The sequence below is a fragment of the Aythya marila genome, assembly GCF_965140915.1.
Source record: "Aythya marila genome assembly, chromosome: 3".
Lineage (NCBI taxonomy): Eukaryota > Metazoa > Chordata > Aves > Anseriformes > Anatidae > Aythya > Aythya marila.
Window position 1 is genome coordinate 7,083,819 of NC_139044.1, and position 19,464 is coordinate 7,103,282.

The 19,464-nt window shown below is 43.2% G+C and overlaps 1 protein-coding gene across 2 annotated transcripts in view; it reads left to right on the forward strand.

The window, feature by feature from the left end:
• Positions 1-6,876, forward strand: part of EFEMP1 (EGF containing fibulin extracellular matrix protein 1) — a 48,741-nt gene extending 41,865 nt beyond the window's left edge. For both annotated transcript variants that reach the window (XM_082757434.1, XM_082757435.1), the window contains exons 7-11: positions 304-423; positions 1,681-1,800; positions 3,352-3,475; positions 3,586-3,781; positions 5,693-6,876. In XM_082757434.1, the coding sequence (XP_082613560.1) occupies positions 304-423; positions 1,681-1,800; positions 3,352-3,475; positions 3,586-3,781; positions 5,693-5,851 (719 nt within the window). In that variant the 3' untranslated portion in view covers positions 5,852-6,876. The remainder of the gene's footprint in view (positions 1-303; positions 424-1,680; positions 1,801-3,351; positions 3,476-3,585; positions 3,782-5,692) is intronic.
• The last annotated feature ends 12,588 nt before the right edge of the window (positions 6,877-19,464 follow it).

A 19,464-nucleotide genomic window follows, 5' to 3' on the forward strand; every position in this document is an offset into this window, starting at 1 on the left:
CCTTATATCAATTATTTATAGACTTGGCATTTCATACCTGAAAAAAGACGCTGGAATGTGAGGTTTAATAGCCACACTAAACATTATTGGAAGAATTCATTACACATTAGAATAACTCTCATTCCTGGAAAAATACTTTTTCTACATGGAATGTAAAGCATAATCTGACATTGTTCCAGTGACTGCAGACCTGTATTGATATAGTCAACCGAGCTTCTGCTAAGCACTAGGCCCAGACTTAATCCACTTAATCAGCCTAATTACTAGGTGCAAAAGATAAAGATCTGTAATTTTTCTTTTCAGACATAAATGAATGTGATGCCAATAACCCGTGCGCACAGCAGTGTTACAATATACTGGGCTCTTTCATTTGTCAGTGTAACCCAGGATTTGAGTTAAGCAGTGACAGAATCAACTGTGAAGGTAAGCAATTATTTGTCTTAGAAGAGCAACCATTTTTGATTTATTTTCCCAGAAGCCTCTGTGAACTAGGGGATGCAATTCAAGTGGAATGACAATGTGGGAGTGAGTTGTAGCCAAAAAAAAATTAAGGCGTTTAAATTTTATTTTAATGTTGCAAATACCATTGCTGATAACACACCTTAGTAGCTGCAGCTGCATTCAGGTGTCTCATTAACTGTAAGTACAAAACAGGACAGACGTTACTAGAGAAGGGAGAGAGAATGAGAGAGAATAAGGCTTCCGAATATTTACTTCACAAACACTTGAATTGTGTGTGGTCTAATGCTGATGACCATTAAATGAATTGGAAAGGAATGCAAACCAAAAGACAAGTGAAATTCTGTGTGCTGTTAGGTTCATCTGAAAATAAAGACCTTAAATTTGATTGTAAGGAAACAACAATTGTGCTTTTGAGGTGCTTTCAAGCCTGTGTATACAAACAGCATGTCTCCTGATGATTATACAATCAACACTTTATTTCCTCTGCCAGTGCCTCCACAGGATTCCTCTAATCTCCCTTTGGACACGATGATCTCACCCGTAAAGCCCATATCCCTTCTACCAGTCTTTGAGCCAAAGAGGTCTTTTTGGTTTACCACTGCCCTCCCGAACAAGCCAGCAGAGCTATTACAGATGCTCCCTCTCCAAGCTTCTTAAGCTAATCCTACTTGCAAGCAAACAGAACAGGGAGTAGCAACTATGCAGCCTTCAGTATAATCTCTGACAAAAATCAAGAGCTGGGCTCAAGGCTCAGAGGTACTAGCAGGGCAGTACACTGTTTTCCAAGCCATTCTCTAGTTTTCATTGGTTTAATTTAATTTCTGCGTAACAACAGTGTTAAAATCAGGTTTGTGCTACAATTCTCTGGCAAGGGGATGATGGTTACACAAGGATTAAGAACAAGAAAAGCATATATCAAATAATATTTGACGACTAAAACGAGACTTTAGCCTCCTTCCCAAAGAGCTGCTCCATTAGCGCACAAAGACAATAGTTTTGCTACATTAGCTAATCTCACATCTACTTTTCTGTGGAAGTAATCACGTCTAGAATACTAAAACTATGGATTTTCTCTACCGAGATTTTCCCAAACTTGTTCAGAAGTCTTAATTTACCTTCTACTTCCTCAAATAAATGCATTTCTCATTTTTTAAAATTTAAAATTTATCATTAAAAACAATTGAAAAGTACAACCAGCTTAAGTTCTTCTCTCTGCAGATACTGATGAATGCAGAACTTCCAGTTACATATGTCAATATCAGTGTGTCAACGAACCAGGAAAATTCTCATGTGTCTGCCCTGAAGGTTACCAGGTAGTAGGAGGCAGAACATGTCAAGGTAAGAGCCCCATCTTGACAGTCCCAATATTGCTTTACTGGTAACACCATTTCACACAAGCCTAAGAATGCTTATCTAAGTGTTTATATTTCATGACAGTGTTAGGCTAGCAAAAGATGTTGATGCATTTGATGATTGATGGTATATTTTATATTAATTCCTTTTATTTGAATCTCTCAGCTCAAACTCTAAGTTTTTCAGATGCTTAGGATAAAATTTTCAACTTTCGTAATCCTTAAGTAAAGCTGGTCTTGGATGTCTAGGTGGTGAGTCTAAGTTCCAGAGATAAATATCTCAGAAAAAAATCATATCATTTATTACAGACATTGGGCATTGCTTTGTATCTGTTTCTTTTTATAGAGGTTTCTAAGCGCAGCCAGAGCAGAAATGAAAGATATGTTCTTTCTGATAACAGGAGGAAAAAAAGCAAGAATTTTGAGCAGATTAATTATATTGTGTTTGGAAAATAAACATTCTGGTCAGCTGTTCAGTTACAGCTAGGTGCCACCAAATACCAGGATCACAGCTGCAAAGTCTATTTTTCTCACTGGTGCTAAATGTCTCTTTACAGTTACAGAAAAAGTGCCAGAATCATTGTCTTAGTAATCTAGAACCTGATTTCACAATCTTTATTTTTAGAAATAGGTGTGCTAATTATTGTCAGAAAGGGATGAGGAAATAAATTGTTTATGGAAGCGTTGTGTAATGGTGGCTCTTTTTGAGAAATCAGTGTAGATTCTTATCACTCTTAAGAATAGCAACTGATACTGAGTATCTTGGGGTGGGTAGTTTGACCACCTAAAAAAATAAAAAAATCTGTTTGGGCCTTCCCAGAGCTTACATTTGAATAAACCCTTTGGTTGCCTTTTCAGGCAAGCATAGGGATAGACAGGGGGTTGGGTCTGGCACCGCCAGGATAACAGAGCATCAATACTACACAAAGCTGACAGTCCCCATTTCCATTCAAGGTCATTTTCCCAGGGTAAAAAGAAAAAAAAAAAAAAAAGAAAAAAAAAAGAAAAAGAAAAAAAAAGGAAGCTCTACTTCACACAAAAATAAACACATCATGATTTCTTCCAAAGCTACTTTAGTTTAACTACAGCTATAAATATTAACTAAGCATTTAGTTAGACCATGAAACCTAAGCAATTAAGTGAGATCCTGCAAAAAGCATGAAATCACACTTCTTTCTCAAAGCCTCTTTCCTCTGCCTGTAAGATACCTTGTGCTAGAAAATGATTCATTGCCAACTAGGAACTCAGGGTTTCTACAGTTGCATTACATGTACTATGACTAATGTGTTTCTTTAGTCAACTAAAGACCTTCAGTCTTGATTAAGATGTGGTAAACAAATTTGTTCCATTTCTACTGTTCCAAATCCTTTATAGCAAGGCCTTGGAAAAGCAGGTAAAAAATAACATAGACATCTGTTGAGTTTCAGTAGACAAGCAGGTGGCTTGGTGGTGGTGGGTTTTTTTGTTGTTGTTGTTGTTTTTCATAGCAAACTCGATTTAACTCTGCTTTAACACAGTTCCTTTTTCTTCCTCATAGACATAAATGAGTGTGAGACTACTAATGAATGCAGAGAGGATGAAATTTGCTGGAATTACCATGGAGGATTTCGTTGTTACCCAAGAAATCCTTGTCAAGAGCCTTATGTCCTAACATCTGAGAAGTAAGAGAAAGCCAGACAGCTTTTTTAGGGTTATTCTCAACAGGCAACACAATCAAATACAACAGAAATCATGTTTTCAAGTATCAAGTTTATCCATTTTTGTTTTTCAGCCGCTGTGTCTGCCCCGTATCAAACGCCATTTGCCGAGAGCTGCCTTACTCTGTTGTGTACAAATACATGAGCATCCGTTCAGACAGAACAGTGCCCTCTGATATCTTCCAGATTCAGGCAACCACTATTTATCCTAATACTATTAACACATTCCGGATCAAGTCTGGAAATGAAAATGGAGAATTTTACCTAAGAGTGAGTATTGGTTGAAGTCAGACCCTGAGCGGGCTATAAAACCACTGGTGCTGCCGAGGTGTTAGAGTGCCTTGCCATTTTGACAACTCCATCAAACGTTCCTGTAAGAGAAATACAGCATAGAAAGTTTATCAGCTTTTTAATATTTCCTTCTTGAATGGACTTGGTTTATAGACTTCGAAAAGCTTTTACCTGCTCTGCCCAATAACTCTATAAACTGAGAATCAACCCATTGTAGTCACTTGAAAAGAACAGCAGTAACAATCATGAATATTTAGCAATCACAACAGCTCTGCTCTTCACCCTGCACTAATGTCCCATGTGTATGTATTTAGAAGAGGGTCATAGAAAGATTCTTTGTACATTTTTAATTCCCCATACACAAAAAAGAAATTAAGTCAGGAATAGGTTGGGATGGAGTGCTGATTTCAAATGATAAATTCAGACAAACTTGCAACCAAGACTGTGTTGAGCGAGAACTTTTTCTTCAGTGCTGCAGCAGTTTCAGAAAACCAGAAGTTCAAGTGACTTATGGCAGCAGTATTTCCTACTGGTACAACAAATGCGAGTAGATACACATGAATGAAACTGTCTGTAACATCTACCTTAAGATTTTTGAAATCAGATTTTTTTTGGAAGCTTAATATGGACAAATTCCTAGAAAATCCTTCGTTTTGTATGGTTTTACACTCAGTAAAACAGAAACAGCCCAGAAAATTTAAAACTGTTATTAGTTAGAAAGTTTTCATTTATCTATTTTTCTACAAATCCAAAGATTTCAGTATTTTAATAGTACAATAGAAAAGTAAACCAAGATATGGCATTGCCTCTTTACACCAAGTCTCCCCAAGATGGGAGCAGGGAACTCCTCACTTGTCTGACTTGTTCTGGTACTGCCTGTAAGCCAGTGCTCTTCCCTGGATTTCTCTTCCCTGGATTTATTGCACATCAAAACCCCATGCCTACTCCCAAAGCACCAACTGTTATTTAAAGTCGACAACTCTTAAGAACAAGTTCACTCCAGCTCTAGGTAGGGTAGGACTCCAACCCAGCCTCCAGACTGACTTTTAGACTGACAATTCCAATCTTCTGTTGCCACCCAACAAGCAATCACAGGCCTTAAATAAGGAAGCATGTGTTTATTCCTGCCAAAGCACCGCAGTAAAGAAAGGCTTGCCTAGAAATTATTCCCATTGTATGAGTCAAGTCTGAGCGAGGTCTCTGGACATGGATTCCTTTGTTTAACCTACTCAGTCCACATAGGGAAAAAATTATCACAGGTAAAGGGAGAGATGTGTACCCTTTTTATCATCTGTACATTTTGAAGCCTTTTTACAAGCCAGTGACATGCCATCTTTCAGTCACGTCACAGCACCAGCAGCACAACCCCAGCCTGGAAAGAGCCTCAGGGGGATACAAGAAGGGCAGCAACAGGCATAGAAGTTACAAGAATTCCCAGTTTTTCAGGGAAAACAGCTTCTGGAGTATGAGCCATGGCATGGACTTAGAGTTTCCTCCACTGAACAAGCAACATCACTGTTAAATACATTAGGTTTCTCTTGGTCTACTTATTCTTCATGTATTTTAAAAGCTGATAGATGGGGATAAAACAAAAAAACATCCTGGGATAGATTACCACTTTTCAGATCCTTTAGGAGAGTCAGTATAACCAGGAACAGATTTTGCAGCGCAGTTTATTCCTCTGAGCCCTAGTCAGGTAAAGCTTTCCCTCCAGCAAAGCCAGGTGTGAGATTAGTCATGACCATTTAAAAATGTTAAATAATACTTACATTGTGCATCTCTGCGCTGAGACAGAGCATTTTTGTGGCGCAGTTACACACAAGCAGTCCCTTGACAGAGCTAGGGAATCTTTTTAAATTTGAATTAAACTTTTTCCCTCCTTTCTTTCAGCAAACAAGTGCCGTAAGTGCAATGCTGGTGCTGGTGAAATCCCTATCGGGACCAAGAGAACACATCGTGGATCTGGAGATGCTAACAGTCAACAGCTTGAATTACCGTACAAGCTCGGTGTTGAGGCTAACGATAATAGTGGGACCTTACGCATTTTAGGGGGTTCCAGTAACCCTCCGCTGGCACTTAAAGCAGCCAAAGAATATTATCTTAAAGAAAGCACTTACTATTTTATTTATAGATTTTGCTCTTTTTTTATTTGTTTAGTAAAGTGATATCTTTAATCCACACATTACACGTGTAATTCAAAATTAGTAGATGTGTTCCATAGTATAACATGGGCATTGTCACTTTCTGTATAAAGATTTCAATCTTTTTTATTACCTTACTTGGCCTAGATACATACTACACTTTCGTATGAGAACTGTATGTTCGTACTCTCCTGTAAAACTTCACACCCTTCCTAGCCAAATAGGTCATGCAATTAAAGGTGATCTTTTGTTGTTTTTATTTTAAATTCTAATGCAGCTACTGACAATCTCAAGAGGAAAAAAATATAGTATGAATGATACACAAAGTAACGGTTATCTGATAAGCTAAAATATATTTCTTTTTAACTAACTTTGTAACAAAAATAAGTCAATAAAAATCTATTTCTGTAGACATTTATGTGCTATCAGTTGGTTTTTCTAATCTGGGTTGGGGGTAAAGTTATGCTGTAAGAAGTGTTTTGCATCGGGTTTTTATATGCAGATTGTGTTAACCGTGCCATTCTGCTGTCTCCAAGACAAACAGACCATAGTAAGAAAGTTTCTCCGGCAATGAAAAACTCCAAATGGAAAAACAGCACGCTGGGCACTTGCGTCAGTGCTTGCTCCCAAGAACACTGCTGGTGGTTACTGGTTAGAGGGATACAGAACTTGCAGACAGAAGTTAACATGCCGTTTTTCCAGAAATATGTTGCATTCTACAAATTACGTGCATTTGCTTAAGTTATATCATATATTTTCAGGCACCGTCCTATTCCTGCTCTTATGATTTGGATGCATCATGTACAGTGTTCATAAAATTTATTTCTAATTCAAGAACTAATAGCATCTTTTGTAATATGTAAAATCTTATTTCTTGTTTAAAATGTAGCAGTTAATCCTTCGATGTACAAAATTTTTAATAAAGATCTCTTACCGTAATGTATTTCCTCCTTTTTGTTTGTCTTACCAAATCATAACCACATTAGAGGGGTGAATATTCAGCTACTGTGGAAGTCAGCAAAGGCCCCCCGAGTCCTGCAACGCCTTTGTGGAAGGACGAACTTTTACCTACTGAGTTTTAATGCCATTAAAAAGAAAAACATACCAAGATATACGTGTCACTAGTTAGCTGGTGGTCTAAAGGAAGGAATCTCTATTCTACTTGAAGTTCATTTTCTGTAGAAGATACTTGAATAATGCATACATTACACACACAAAACCCGCTTGTGGTGGAGACCCAGGGATTCAGATTTACTGAGTGACTGAGTCACCCGCGGTGAGGGCTTCCAGGGGCTGTGCCCAAAGAGACACACCGAATGTGGCTGGAGGATCCGGCATCCAGAGGTCCCAGGACACACAGCAAACCACGCTCCAGGATACAACTTGGAATCGGCCACAACCGCTCCGGTTTGGGGCAACACGTCCCCCACGCTCAGACAAATTGCAGAGCAGGACCCTATTACCCAGCAATCGTTCCTTCAGGCACTCATTTGTGGCTTTAAGCAAATACTCTGGCTGCCAACAGGGTCAGAGCACACGGCTGTGGCACAGGCCAGAAAAATAAATAGCGCTGGCACAGGGTCATGCTGTCATTGCCTGGGGCCCCAGGGCTGTGGGGTAAGACCACAGGTAGCCTTCAACCTCCTCCACGGAGAGGAGCTCACCAAGACCAAGCCAGATGGAGGCATTTAATCAGTTTTCCACAGCAAACACACTCACCATGCCCTCTGACATGCAGAGTTTGGCTCACAGGAAGCTCCCTCCTCTCCCCACTCATCTCTCCAAACCTGCTGGGTCTGACAGGTAGTCCCTACCCCACCCCAGTGGGAAGGCAGACACCTCAGGTATTTAAATTCCTAACTAGCATAATACAGCATCACCCACTCCAATAAATAATTAGTTTTATTGTTTCTAGATTTAAAAAAGGGCTATTTTCCCACATCCAGCAGAGCCGAGATGGCTTCACCTCCTTAAGCCCTGGGACCCACAGAGTGCGGGGCCAGCCCCTGCTGCGAGCTCAAGAGCCACAAACCATCCCTGGCGTGCCCCTCACTGCCACGCTCTGCCCCAAGGACTCACTGTGCCTTCAAGCTCCGCCAACACAAACAGGCTGCTTATTTACACCAGTTTTATCACCAGCACTCACTTGCAATCACTGGGAAGGCAGAGAAGCATTTGTGGCAGCCCCACAACCACGCCATCCCGTAGCAGTGAGAGGTCTGGCCAGGACCACGGCTGCTGGATCCGCTCCAGTTTGCAGCTCCACCAGCCCGAGCACGCTGCTTTTGCTTGGCTGCAAATCCGCAGGGCCTTTAGAATGCCATCAGCACACCAGGCGCTTGAGTAATTTCCCTTCTGAATCTCTGCTTATCGGACAATGACCCCAGATTGATCATTTATGTATGTGTACATAAATACAACATACTTCGGTGGACAATACCCAAACCCAGGCAATTTACCTGGATTTCCTGGTAAACCCAGGAAGCTTGTACATACTGCAGGAACCACATACATGTACGTTCTTAGCTTCGTATCACGTGCATCCAATGGCATAAAAACAAAGGCAGTTGCAAGTCCAGCCTGCCCATTCCTCCACATCTCATCATGCTCATGGCCTTGACATAAACCATTTATTTCTGCACAAACCGCCCTGCCAACTACCCTGCTCCCCATCTGTTTGCAATATTCAGGTCAATACAAGACAGCTTGCAACCCAAAGCAGCCAAGCCAGGGGCTACCACGCAGCTCAGGAGCACGGATCCAGCTGCTTACCAGCACTTGGACGTGGGCCTGCCGAGCCCAGGACACAGCCGCTGGGTGTGCGCCCCGCTGACCCATGCAACAGGAACCACGGCACTCCCACAGGAACAGGAAGAGCAGCAGCCCCTCCAAAACAAAACTGGGGCAGGACTGAGGAGCTGGGAGAGGGCAACTGGTGTTGTTTCAGATAGGCATGTGGTGTGTGCTGGAGCCTATGCATATCCAAAAAGCCCATAAGCAAAAGCAGAAGGTGCCTGAGCAAGGAGAGCGTTTGTGCGCAGCGCTGTGCCAGAAAACGTGCGTGTGGTTAACAGGTTCATCCCATCCTAAGGCTGTGGAGTCCCAGCAAAACTGCTACAAGAGCTTAAATAACTGCTTGGGTTGAAAGGAACAGAGAAATCCCAAGGAGGGACCTGAAGGGAAGGCACTCAGCCTTTGCTACAGCAATACCGTTATCAGTAACACGCTTCAGGAAAATTTCTCATATAAATCTGCTGTCACTTGGAGAAGAACTTAAATCGGGATCACATGCAAAGTTTAATATCTCCTCAGAAATAGAAAAGAGGGAGGAAAAAGTTTTAAAGAAATAGGACTGAGTAAACAGAACTTCAGGGAAACAGAAAACAGTTCATTCACTTCCCTGAGACCACCTGAACACAGAGCAGTGGGATTATTTTGCTTGGAAGGCTCACAAATGCGAGTTTATTGTTGAATCTTGTTTCCATGACTGCGAAGAGTTGCTTATGTTTTGAATGATCATCCATGTTTCTAACTTTATAACTCTCCTATTAAAATATAGAACAGCTGCTGCCCCAGTCAGCTGTTCGGCATATGGAGCCCACCAGGGACAAAGCCCACTGTTAACACGGAGAATTATTTTTAACGCCCTCACATTTCTAAACCTCACCATCATCTCAGCAAAATGGCACGCTTCCACCCTCCCCAGCTGGGGGAACACCTGCGTAATACAGCACTGAGCTCCACCACATCTGGTACGAAACCCAATTTTATTTCATCTGGCCAGCAGAAAGTTATCAGCCCCAGTGAACAGAAACAGGGCAAAAAGTTAACTGCATCTTGTATCTGGGGAGAGGCAGCTGTCTAGTTAAGTTGTTTATACAGCAAACATTTCTGTATATATTAGGAGGAAAGAGAGCTGTTTAATAAAATGGAGATGGCTGAGAGTTGCCAAAGCAAATTTGAAGGACAGAGTGCAACAGCTCTTGTTATTTTTGCATGGGGAAAAAATACACTCCTATTTTATATTGATGTAGGCTGCATACGTTGAGCAAGTGATCTATTTTAAAAGAAATAAGCTCTCCGTTAACTCTTACTAAATCATGATTCATTGCATATATTCACTCAGTAGAAAAAGCTGCAAGAATTACAGCAACCACTCTACAGCACCAGTATGAGAAAGAGGCAGGCAAGGTGTCCCCTGCTATCTCAGAAAACACCTCGGTAGCAGGATTAGGGGCCCTGTGGATGGGACACAGCACTGCATCCTACAGACCTGGATTCAGACACGCTCCAGGGTTTGTTTGTAACACACACACACACACAGAGACTGCTCTCGCTTGAGCTGCAAATTATTCTTCCTGATCCCAAACCCCAACAGTCCCAGAAAAGACAGCAGTGCCCTGCATCTCCTCAGCATGCTTCAGCCCAGTGCCCAGAAATGACAGGAGCAGCTCTCAGCAAGCCCCAGCTTCCGTCCCATCCTCGCGGCACAACCACAGCACTGCAGCAGCACCAGCCAAACAGCCTCTGTCCGAAAAGCACGCTCTGATGCATTTTGTCACCCAGCTTAATGAACCACCCGTTCCACCCCTCTACCTCCTCCCAGCCAAGAGGTATCACCTAAAGCCTCCGCAATTCTGGTCCAGAAAAACTCTACAAAGGATCCACCATCCCCATCCACACAAAGACACAGAAAGGCTTTCAAATTTAACAGGCTGCCAGCTGGGTGGACAAAGGGAACATATTTATGCTTTTAAACTCTGAAACCACAACCATGGAAGCTGCACAGGCACCTCAAGGTCTAAATCCTGCTGGTGCAACTCAAGAAACATCTGAATTTGCAACCACCTCCTCTTGAGGGTCACATTTTCTTGCGCTTTGAATGTTTCTGTAGTATCCACTTGCAACATATAGGAATGTTTCCTATACAGAACATATATAACAAACACCCAAGTGGGAAGTCAAGAGAGCAAAATCCTCGCAGGCGGCATGGAAACTAGGAAAACAAACAGATTTTGGAAGCTCAGAGCAAGGGCTGCAGAGGGGAAGCCAACATACCAAAGCAGCAGGGTAAAAGGCATTATTAAAATCAATAAGTCATCCTCTGCGAAGCCGAGGCTGTGTATGAATGAGAAAAAAACAGGAGGCCAAAGGAACGACTCACCAGTGCCTGGACTGGCAAACCCAGCCTTGTCCAGGCACAGCAGAGGTAAGGAGCCTCCCGGGAGGCCAAGAGGTGGCTGATCAGAAAAAAAGACAACACCAGAGCAGAAAACCAAATTGAAGCTGCATTGTGTTCCCAAAGGAGGAACTGGGCAACGCCGCTGTGCCAGAGCTGTTCCCGCAGGCAGCGCACCAGTGGACCTGCTGCCAACCCAGCAGCTGATGCAAGAAGGGGAGCAGCGAGTCCCGCCAGTGACATCCAGCTGGTTGGGGCAGTGGGAGCACACCTGGAAACACAGCCTGGGAAAGCTCCCACAGAGCAAGGAATAAGCCCCAGACAAAGCCAAAGGGGATAAATGTAACGCGATGCACATGAGGAAAGCCACCCCAGCTTTCAGTGGGCAGCGGAGGAGCCTGAGCTGGCCACAGCAGCCTGGGAGGCCAGCACCAAGCTCCAACAGCTCGGTGGAAACCACAGCTTCAAAAAGCAGCACCAGGACTAGCAGGGGGTGCCACATCCATCATCTGCATCAGCACCACGTTTGGGGAGCAGCGGTCGCTCCCGGCTCAGCCAAAGCCACAAAAGCATTAAGCCAACTCAGACCGTACTCTGCGGGGGCTGTCGCTTCCCCCCAGGACCACCATTTTAAAGAAGGGAAACAAAAGTGCTCCTTCGAGGCAGGAAAGCAGAAAGGCATTTTGCACAGAAGGAACAGCGAATCGACTCCTCCACAACAGCAGCTTCAAGAGGAAAATTCAGCCCAGCTGAGAGGCAGTGCCTGCGGGAAGGCAGCAGGAGCCAGAGCACTGCAAATTATGGTGTTTCTAGGAAAGGCACCTCTGGACACACTCGTTAGACACAAATTGACCCTCAAAGTGATTCAGAGCCTGACACCGAAAGCTTACATTCGCTGCTCTCTCCCCCTGTCTCTCCCTCAGGCTCCCAACAACGTGAAACTGAGAAAATTTTAATCTGCTCTGAATTTAAAGGAGGAAATACAGTGTACCAAGATCTTCATTCAACACAATTGGACTTCAAGGCAGTAATTAAAGAACAGGCTTAGCTCCTGCAGAGGTATCAATGGGGGGATAAAAAACATTTCCCACAATTGCTAAAGATTTTCACATTAATATCTGCTTATTTTTCAGACATTTCCAGTTAACGGAAAAGAGCCAACTGCAATATTCTACAGCTCCTGGGGAACAAATACCCACATTCACCCCAGCACCCGTCCCCTCCTCACTGCCTTACTGCCTTTCCCCACAGAAAAACGCCTGCCCTCAGTGCTTCCTGGGGCTGCTGTGTTTCACGAAGGCTTTAGGAGCTGGCAGAGGTGGGTGGGCAGGGGGGAGCATGAAGCACTGTGTCTAGCGCTTGCTGCGAGGTCAGCACGTTTGTATTGCAAACCAAACCCCAAGGATCAACATGGTAATGTGAGACCTCAGCAGGGTCAGAAGATTTCTGCCTCTGCTCTGGTATGCTGGGGAGGGAAGACCCAAATTATACAGTGAACATCTCCAGGAGAGCACTAAGATTTCATTAGAAACGACTACCGTTGGATAGTCCCTCTACTGCACAAAGGCCGCAGTTCCTTCTGTTCTCTGCAAACATGGAGTGGATCAAGTTGACAGATGCCTATGTCCTAGTGCAAACCAGACTCGTGCATCATTTTCCCCACTAGCACTGGGAAAGAGACAAACCGCATTGAAACTTCTGCAGGAGCAGTGCTTTGTGAGCCTGCTCCATCTGCAGCTCAGCTCCCGCTGGCATTAGGAAGCTGCCCCCTCCTACAGCCCTTTCTTCCCCTCTGTGAAGCACGGGCATTGCTGGCTGCTACAATTTACTTCACAGAAGCTTGAAACTTGCTAAATTCCATCTCAGACGTTTTTCAGAAATGTTTCCTTGCTCAGTTTAGGATTCCCCCTTCATTTCTGTAGATAGCAGAAATTAAAATGAGGCTGCAGTGATGACATGGCACTAATACAACTTCATCTTGTGGTTTGCACAAAACCTGCTTGCATGCAAACAACGCAAAGTTACAAACAGAGGCACCACGCTCACATCATGGCAGAAGTGATAAAGCCTCCCTGAAAGATGTTATATACACAAGCTTGTATATCTAAGCTCGCTGGCCTGGCCTTCTCCTATCAAGAACTATCAGTGAAGTTGCTACTTATCTCTTCAAATAATCTGAGGCACATTTTTTGGGGGGGACAAAGCACCCCAGCCCAGCATCACCTATCTCTGAGCTGCCTCCCCCATGGGCTGCAGACATCCCACCACACCCTCTGCTGCAGCCTTCTCTTACCTGAACTCAGTCCCTCCACTGCTGTCACACAGCTACAGGGATAATCTCCATCTCAGGACAGCTGGGATGTTTCTATGGAGCAGAACAAAAGAAGTGTTAGCCTTTAGCATTACCCAAATTTGCACACACTTGGGATCAAGGGTTTTGTTTTTCGCTCTCCACCACCATCACCCAAGCCAAAACCAGTGTTTCGGGGTGAAAATATACTGTCTAGATGTTTAGAAAGATCAGCCTTGCTCTGAAAATTAGATGATGCTTTCAGGCAATGTGGGATAGTTGGTGACAGGGGTCTTTCTCATGTCACAGGCCCCAAAATCACCCTGGATCAGCCACACAAAATGGGGCATTTTGACAGCTGCTTCCTGAGGTTGCCTGGAGTCCTAGAAAGGATGTAAAATATTTGTAGTAATTCCCTGAACAAACCCAAGAGGCTTCCTCGAAGCAGAGCCCTCCGCTCTGTTGACTCGCACTTTTAAAAGGTAATATAAATTCCACTTAGACTGGTTTGTTTTGATGTTGAAAATTGGTCTCCATAGACATGGTTGAAACCATGCCCTGGAGCGCAGAGGCCAGAGCCAACAACCACACGGCCCTTCGACAGCGCACAGCCCGCGAGCTTTGGGAGGTGTAAATGCCACCACAGGGGGACCAGGGAAAGGCCGGGAGACCGAGGGGGGGACAGGGCACCGGGGCCCCCCCTCATGTCCTTTGTCACTCCCCCACCACAGCCCCATCCCACTGCTCACGTATTTCCTTCACCAGGCACAGGCAAGTGGGCAAAAAGCCCCAGAGAGCTCACAGGAAGCCTACAAACATTTTCTTAAGAAAAGCTCACTCTGCATTGCCCCACAGCAGCTGCCTCAAAGGCTGACACAGTGAGGATCATGGCTGCCAAGCAGAAAGAGCAATAAAAAAATATAAGAGTGAGACAAACAGGGGGAACGCATAGAGAAAAGACAAGTAGAGGTTTTTATATGGAAATTTATATTGAGGGTAACATTCCTGCCTAACACAAGCTTTTTAATACTTCCGGATGCGCGCCTGGAGCCAAAAATCCAGTGAGGTCTGATGCTACAGCAGTGTTTAATGCAGGGATGAGGAACATTTTGCAAGAGCTCCAGGTTTCCTCAGCACCAAAACCCATGCAGAACAACAACGATTCCAACTCTGCCTCTAAAAACCCCACCACAGCACCCCAGCAGGAAAATATCACAAGCCCCCCAAGAGGCCAAAATATTCAGGTCCACTTGAGCATGGGGATTCACAGGTTGGTTTCCCAAGGCCAGCTCAGCACTGAGCACAGCTCAGGATGGCCATGAGAGGGACACCAGGAGGGGATAGTACTGAGACATGTCCCCCAGGTCAGCGGTGAAACAGGCTGGAGCTCCCTGAGCACTGCACAGACCAGCCTGTCCCATGGGCACCGCAGCTGCCAAGGCCAGCTGCTGCTCGGTTTCTAAATTACACCAGTTCCTCCCATGTAAGATTAAGCCACCTTGAGGCCACTTCAGTTTACACATGGGAGGTTTTGAGCATTTCTGACATTTTGCAGCTCATGTGCTGCCTCTTTTCCTGCTCACCTCATTTCACCCCCTTCAAGTGCACCTGTTCACATTTACAAGCTCACATGCTTCTCCCCAGGGCTCCAAAATATCAAAAGGATCACTCAGCAAAATAGCACCTCACCCACATGCAGAATGAAGCCCTCAGTGCCAAGCAACTCGGCTCAAAGCACATAGGATCTTGTTTGCTCAGATGCATCCATCACTCCACAACATGCTTCTTACCTTTTGAGACACTTCTGGGTTCATTAAATCCCACTTGTTTATTAAAAGTGCCAATAACATAACCTAGAAATAAATAAATGAGCTGTTAATCTTAAAAGCATAAATTTGAAGACCATCTTGGTCAGCTCCACATGAAAGACAGATACCAGATGAAAAAGCCCAATAATTTTGAAAGTCTCAAAATTCCTTATTTGTTTACTTATTTGACTGCACACAATTTCAGTCTAGCACAGGCCTGCTCAGGTGCCAGACCTCATTCCCAAGTCTGCTCTGTCAACAGTTGACCTTGAATGCTACATAGGCATCAGCCAGTTTTTTAAGTTTTGGCAAAAATTAGATCAAATATAAAGATCAATGCCTCTGGTTGTCACCGCTATGGGGAAATCAGTTACCAGTGTGACTGACTAGTCATGTTCAAACTGCAAACAATTAAACACACATTTTTGCCTAGCCAGAGTAGTAAATATATTTCAAGGAGATCTCTTTTACTCTGTACATTTCTGAATGCACCAAGAAGATGAACAGGCATAAATGGACAGTACTGGTGTGCACAGGAACTCACAAGGCAGCTCACAATGTACCACAACATGGCATAGCTAGAGCTCCAAAGCCATGAACTGAAACACCAGCTGAAGCAACACCACTAAAGAAGCTCCAAGCAGGGCTTTGAAACTCAAACACTGTTTGCTGGGATCCAGACAAAGATTGGAAACAAAAAATTAGGAAGACAGCAGCAATTATATACAGATCTTGCCCACACAACCAGTTCATACCAAGCTGCACCTTGGATCCACTAGAGGCTGTTGTCTACCTGTAACACAGAAAAAAACTCCCTCTAAATGCATAAGCATTTATAACTGAATCTGCATCTGATGGGTGTTAGAAATGTATTTTAAAAGTTACGAGAAAGCTTTGGAACTGCAATCAATTCCTCCACACAAAAGAGCTGACTGGCTGGGTCTGTGAGACCAGAGGCACTGGCTCCACAGCAGCTGCTCCAGAAGGCTTTGTAAAATATCTGCATGTCAACCTGTACAATAACTATACACATCACTGGTTCACACACATCTCTAGCACCTTGATCATCAAATACAATGAAATTCCACTCCTGGACTTCTGACGATCTCAGAAACCAGCAAACACCTGCTGAAGGTTTTTAAGCAGCTTCATGAAGACAGGAGCATTAAAACTCCGTATTGTGTGGCAGAGTTCATCACCACAAGACACAACTCAAACTCCCACAGCACTATTGTAGGCAGGCTTCACCTCACCCACCTCTAACTGGGACAAAATGTGAACAAAAAGCACATTTTCATGTCATCTAGGGGATTTGGGGGGAGCAGGACAGCTGATGAGGGGAGCATGCTGGCAAGTAGCCCGGCCAGGGGACACGCAGCCGCCTGCCACCTCAGGACTTCACCAGGGCCCGGCCCAGCCTCTGGGACCTGCCCAAGGGCTGCCACCAGCAGCCACAGGAGAAATCCCCTCCAGGACGCACCAGCCCACACCCTTGGAAGAAGCAGATGCTGAACATACACCCCAAATATACCTGCAGCAGTTTTTTTGTTTGTTTGTTTTCTGCTTTTTAAACTGCAATCCAACAGCATATCCCACAGCAGCAAGGCACCGAGACACGGGCCTGGCTGTGGAGGCCAACAATATCCAGACCTGGCAGCATTAGTCAAGAAATTGTTTTATCCTGCTCTGCCTCACCCAGGCTTTAAATCCTTCCAAAGGTCAAAAAAAAAAAAAAAAAAAAATCACACCTGATGATTTTCCTAAAGGAAAAAACAATGTAGGAAGCTGAATTAAATGAGAACACATTACTGACAACGTCCTGAATATGGCTGCCGTGAGCTTGCGTGCATGTGGTTATACATGCCTGTACATGGCCATTTAAGTATCCTGAAATAGCAGTAACAATTAAAAATCACTTAATGATAGGCATTTCTTCAAAGCTGGGCTGTAGACTCTGAAACCAAGGGCAGAGGGATAGAGTATAACCTATCCTGGGAATATCACCTCAGAGCTGTTTTAGAAATCAGTCCAGCACCACAGATCAAAGAATCATCACACCATGAACAAACTTCTGCTTTTCCTTCAGATGCTCCTTATACCCACTATAAGGAGAGTTGCAAACAACATACAAGGGTTACATGGGGGCTTTCAGGGTGCTCTAAGAACAGGGCATTTTTATTTTTTTTTTTCTCCATCCAAAGTCCTTCCTGTACTTCGACTGCTGCAGTTGCTATTGCTGTGTTCAAAAACTTCGTATATCCTTCTACACATTCAGATCCCAAAATGCAGTTGACTGTTCTTAGTTTTAAAGAGCAGAAAACCTTATGACTATCAACAGTTATCACTCTACTACTTTTACTAACAATTCTGGCATTTTGAGCTAGTTGCAGCTTGTGTAAGTAACCACAAGAACTGAACAGCACATACCTAACTCCTTTACAAACCTTGCTTTCAACAATGCAGTAACATGCAAGTATAACTATAGTAAGTGATGATGGGATTTATAACTGATCCCTGACAATTTTTTCCCCAAAAAATTAACCTTAAACTGCCTTTTTTCATCCTTTTTATAGAAGTACATGTTATCTCCTAATCAGGAGACCTAGATGAAATTGTAGTATTTTTTTTTATACCCCAAAAGCTAACACTGAGATTTTTCACCTAAGAAAAATACATTAAAAGTGAACATAAACACGTAGGGACTCCCAGGAGTCATTTTGGAGAAATAAGGTTATTCCGATTCAAATTCAATTCAAATTATATTATTCCAAATCATATTTCTTTGTAGTAAAATGAGAAAGCTCCTTACAGTTGCTTGACCCAGCCCTGCCAAAATCAATGACATGTCATAGTGAGAGGATAGAGCCGACATGCTGGAAATGGATCAAGGATACAGCACTGGATGACAAACTGCTGGATCATTAGCTCTTAATTTAAGCTTAGACCTTCTTTTTAAGGCAAGTGGATGAGAACAGTAAACAAAACCCATATCAATCACCACATCCACACAGTTTCCAACTCCTATTTATAGTTTTACTTTGAAATTAAGGAGAAAAATGCAAACCATCATGCCAAACTGGAAAGAGAGGGAATGGATAAGGCTGCTGCTTTATTTCAAGCGTGCCTTCCGTCATGCCCATAGAGTTGATGCACACTCCAAGTTTGTCAGTGTCCAAAGTTTCGATCTAGCCAGTTAAAAAAAATAAAGACTTGCCTTGCATTTCACAGACAACAAATATAAAAATGATTTAACTGTTAAAGTGTGTTTAAAAAAATAAGACACCAAGTTCAAGCACTCTTCTTATATGAAAGCTTAATTGATCATTAAATAGCTTTTTCAAAATGCCTTATCCACAGCTACATAGTCATAAGTAGCTTTTCAATAGACTAGAAAAGCTCCAAGTTTATCTTTTCAATTTTTTTCCTATCAAGATCTGATGAACAGATGAATCACATTTCACCTTCACCCCACACTCCACTGCCCACTTGAGCCACACCATCAGTCCTCATTGCTGCCCTCCTCCATCCCCCTCAGCTTGTTTAATTACCACGTTTCACTCATCCATTGGGTGTGAATACAGAAGTCTTCCATGGTATGAGAAGCAGTGTTAATTCAGTTTTGGGAAGAGAACTAAAATCATCCCATACAGCCACAGGGCTTTTATACTTCTCTGTTAAACCGCTTTTTCCCTGGTTTTCTTTTATTTTTCTTTTTGTGTGTGTGTGTTTTGCTTTGTTTGTTTGTTTTTGTTTTTGTTTAAGAAAGTATTGAATGCTCAGAATTCATTTAAATGCCTGAAAAGGCTTAAAATTACACCTCAGGGTTCTCCTTTTTAAACTATGGGTTTAACAGCTCCTTAGTATTCCCATTGTGCACACACAAGTGTCAACTAATAATCTCTTGTAAATAAATTGTAAATTTTCCTAATTTCTCCAAATGTTCCCTTTCTCTCCAAGTAAATAAAACTTTTATTTTTCTCCTGTGCCACTCATTCATCCCCACAAGTTAAAAATTACCCATGAGTATTTTGCTTGATGACACCAAATAGGCACGCTGTGGATTCATCTCTAGGATTAGAGCCCTACGAAGTAGTATGTAATGAAAAGCAAACTGTTGGTTTCTATTATTCCACAAATATTCGGTGCACACACACATCAAATTTCCAAGCAAGCTGCAGTGGGGGCGTGTGGGCAGAAGCCACGCTGTGCAGGACTTGCTTTGGCCTGGCCTGCACCACCATCTC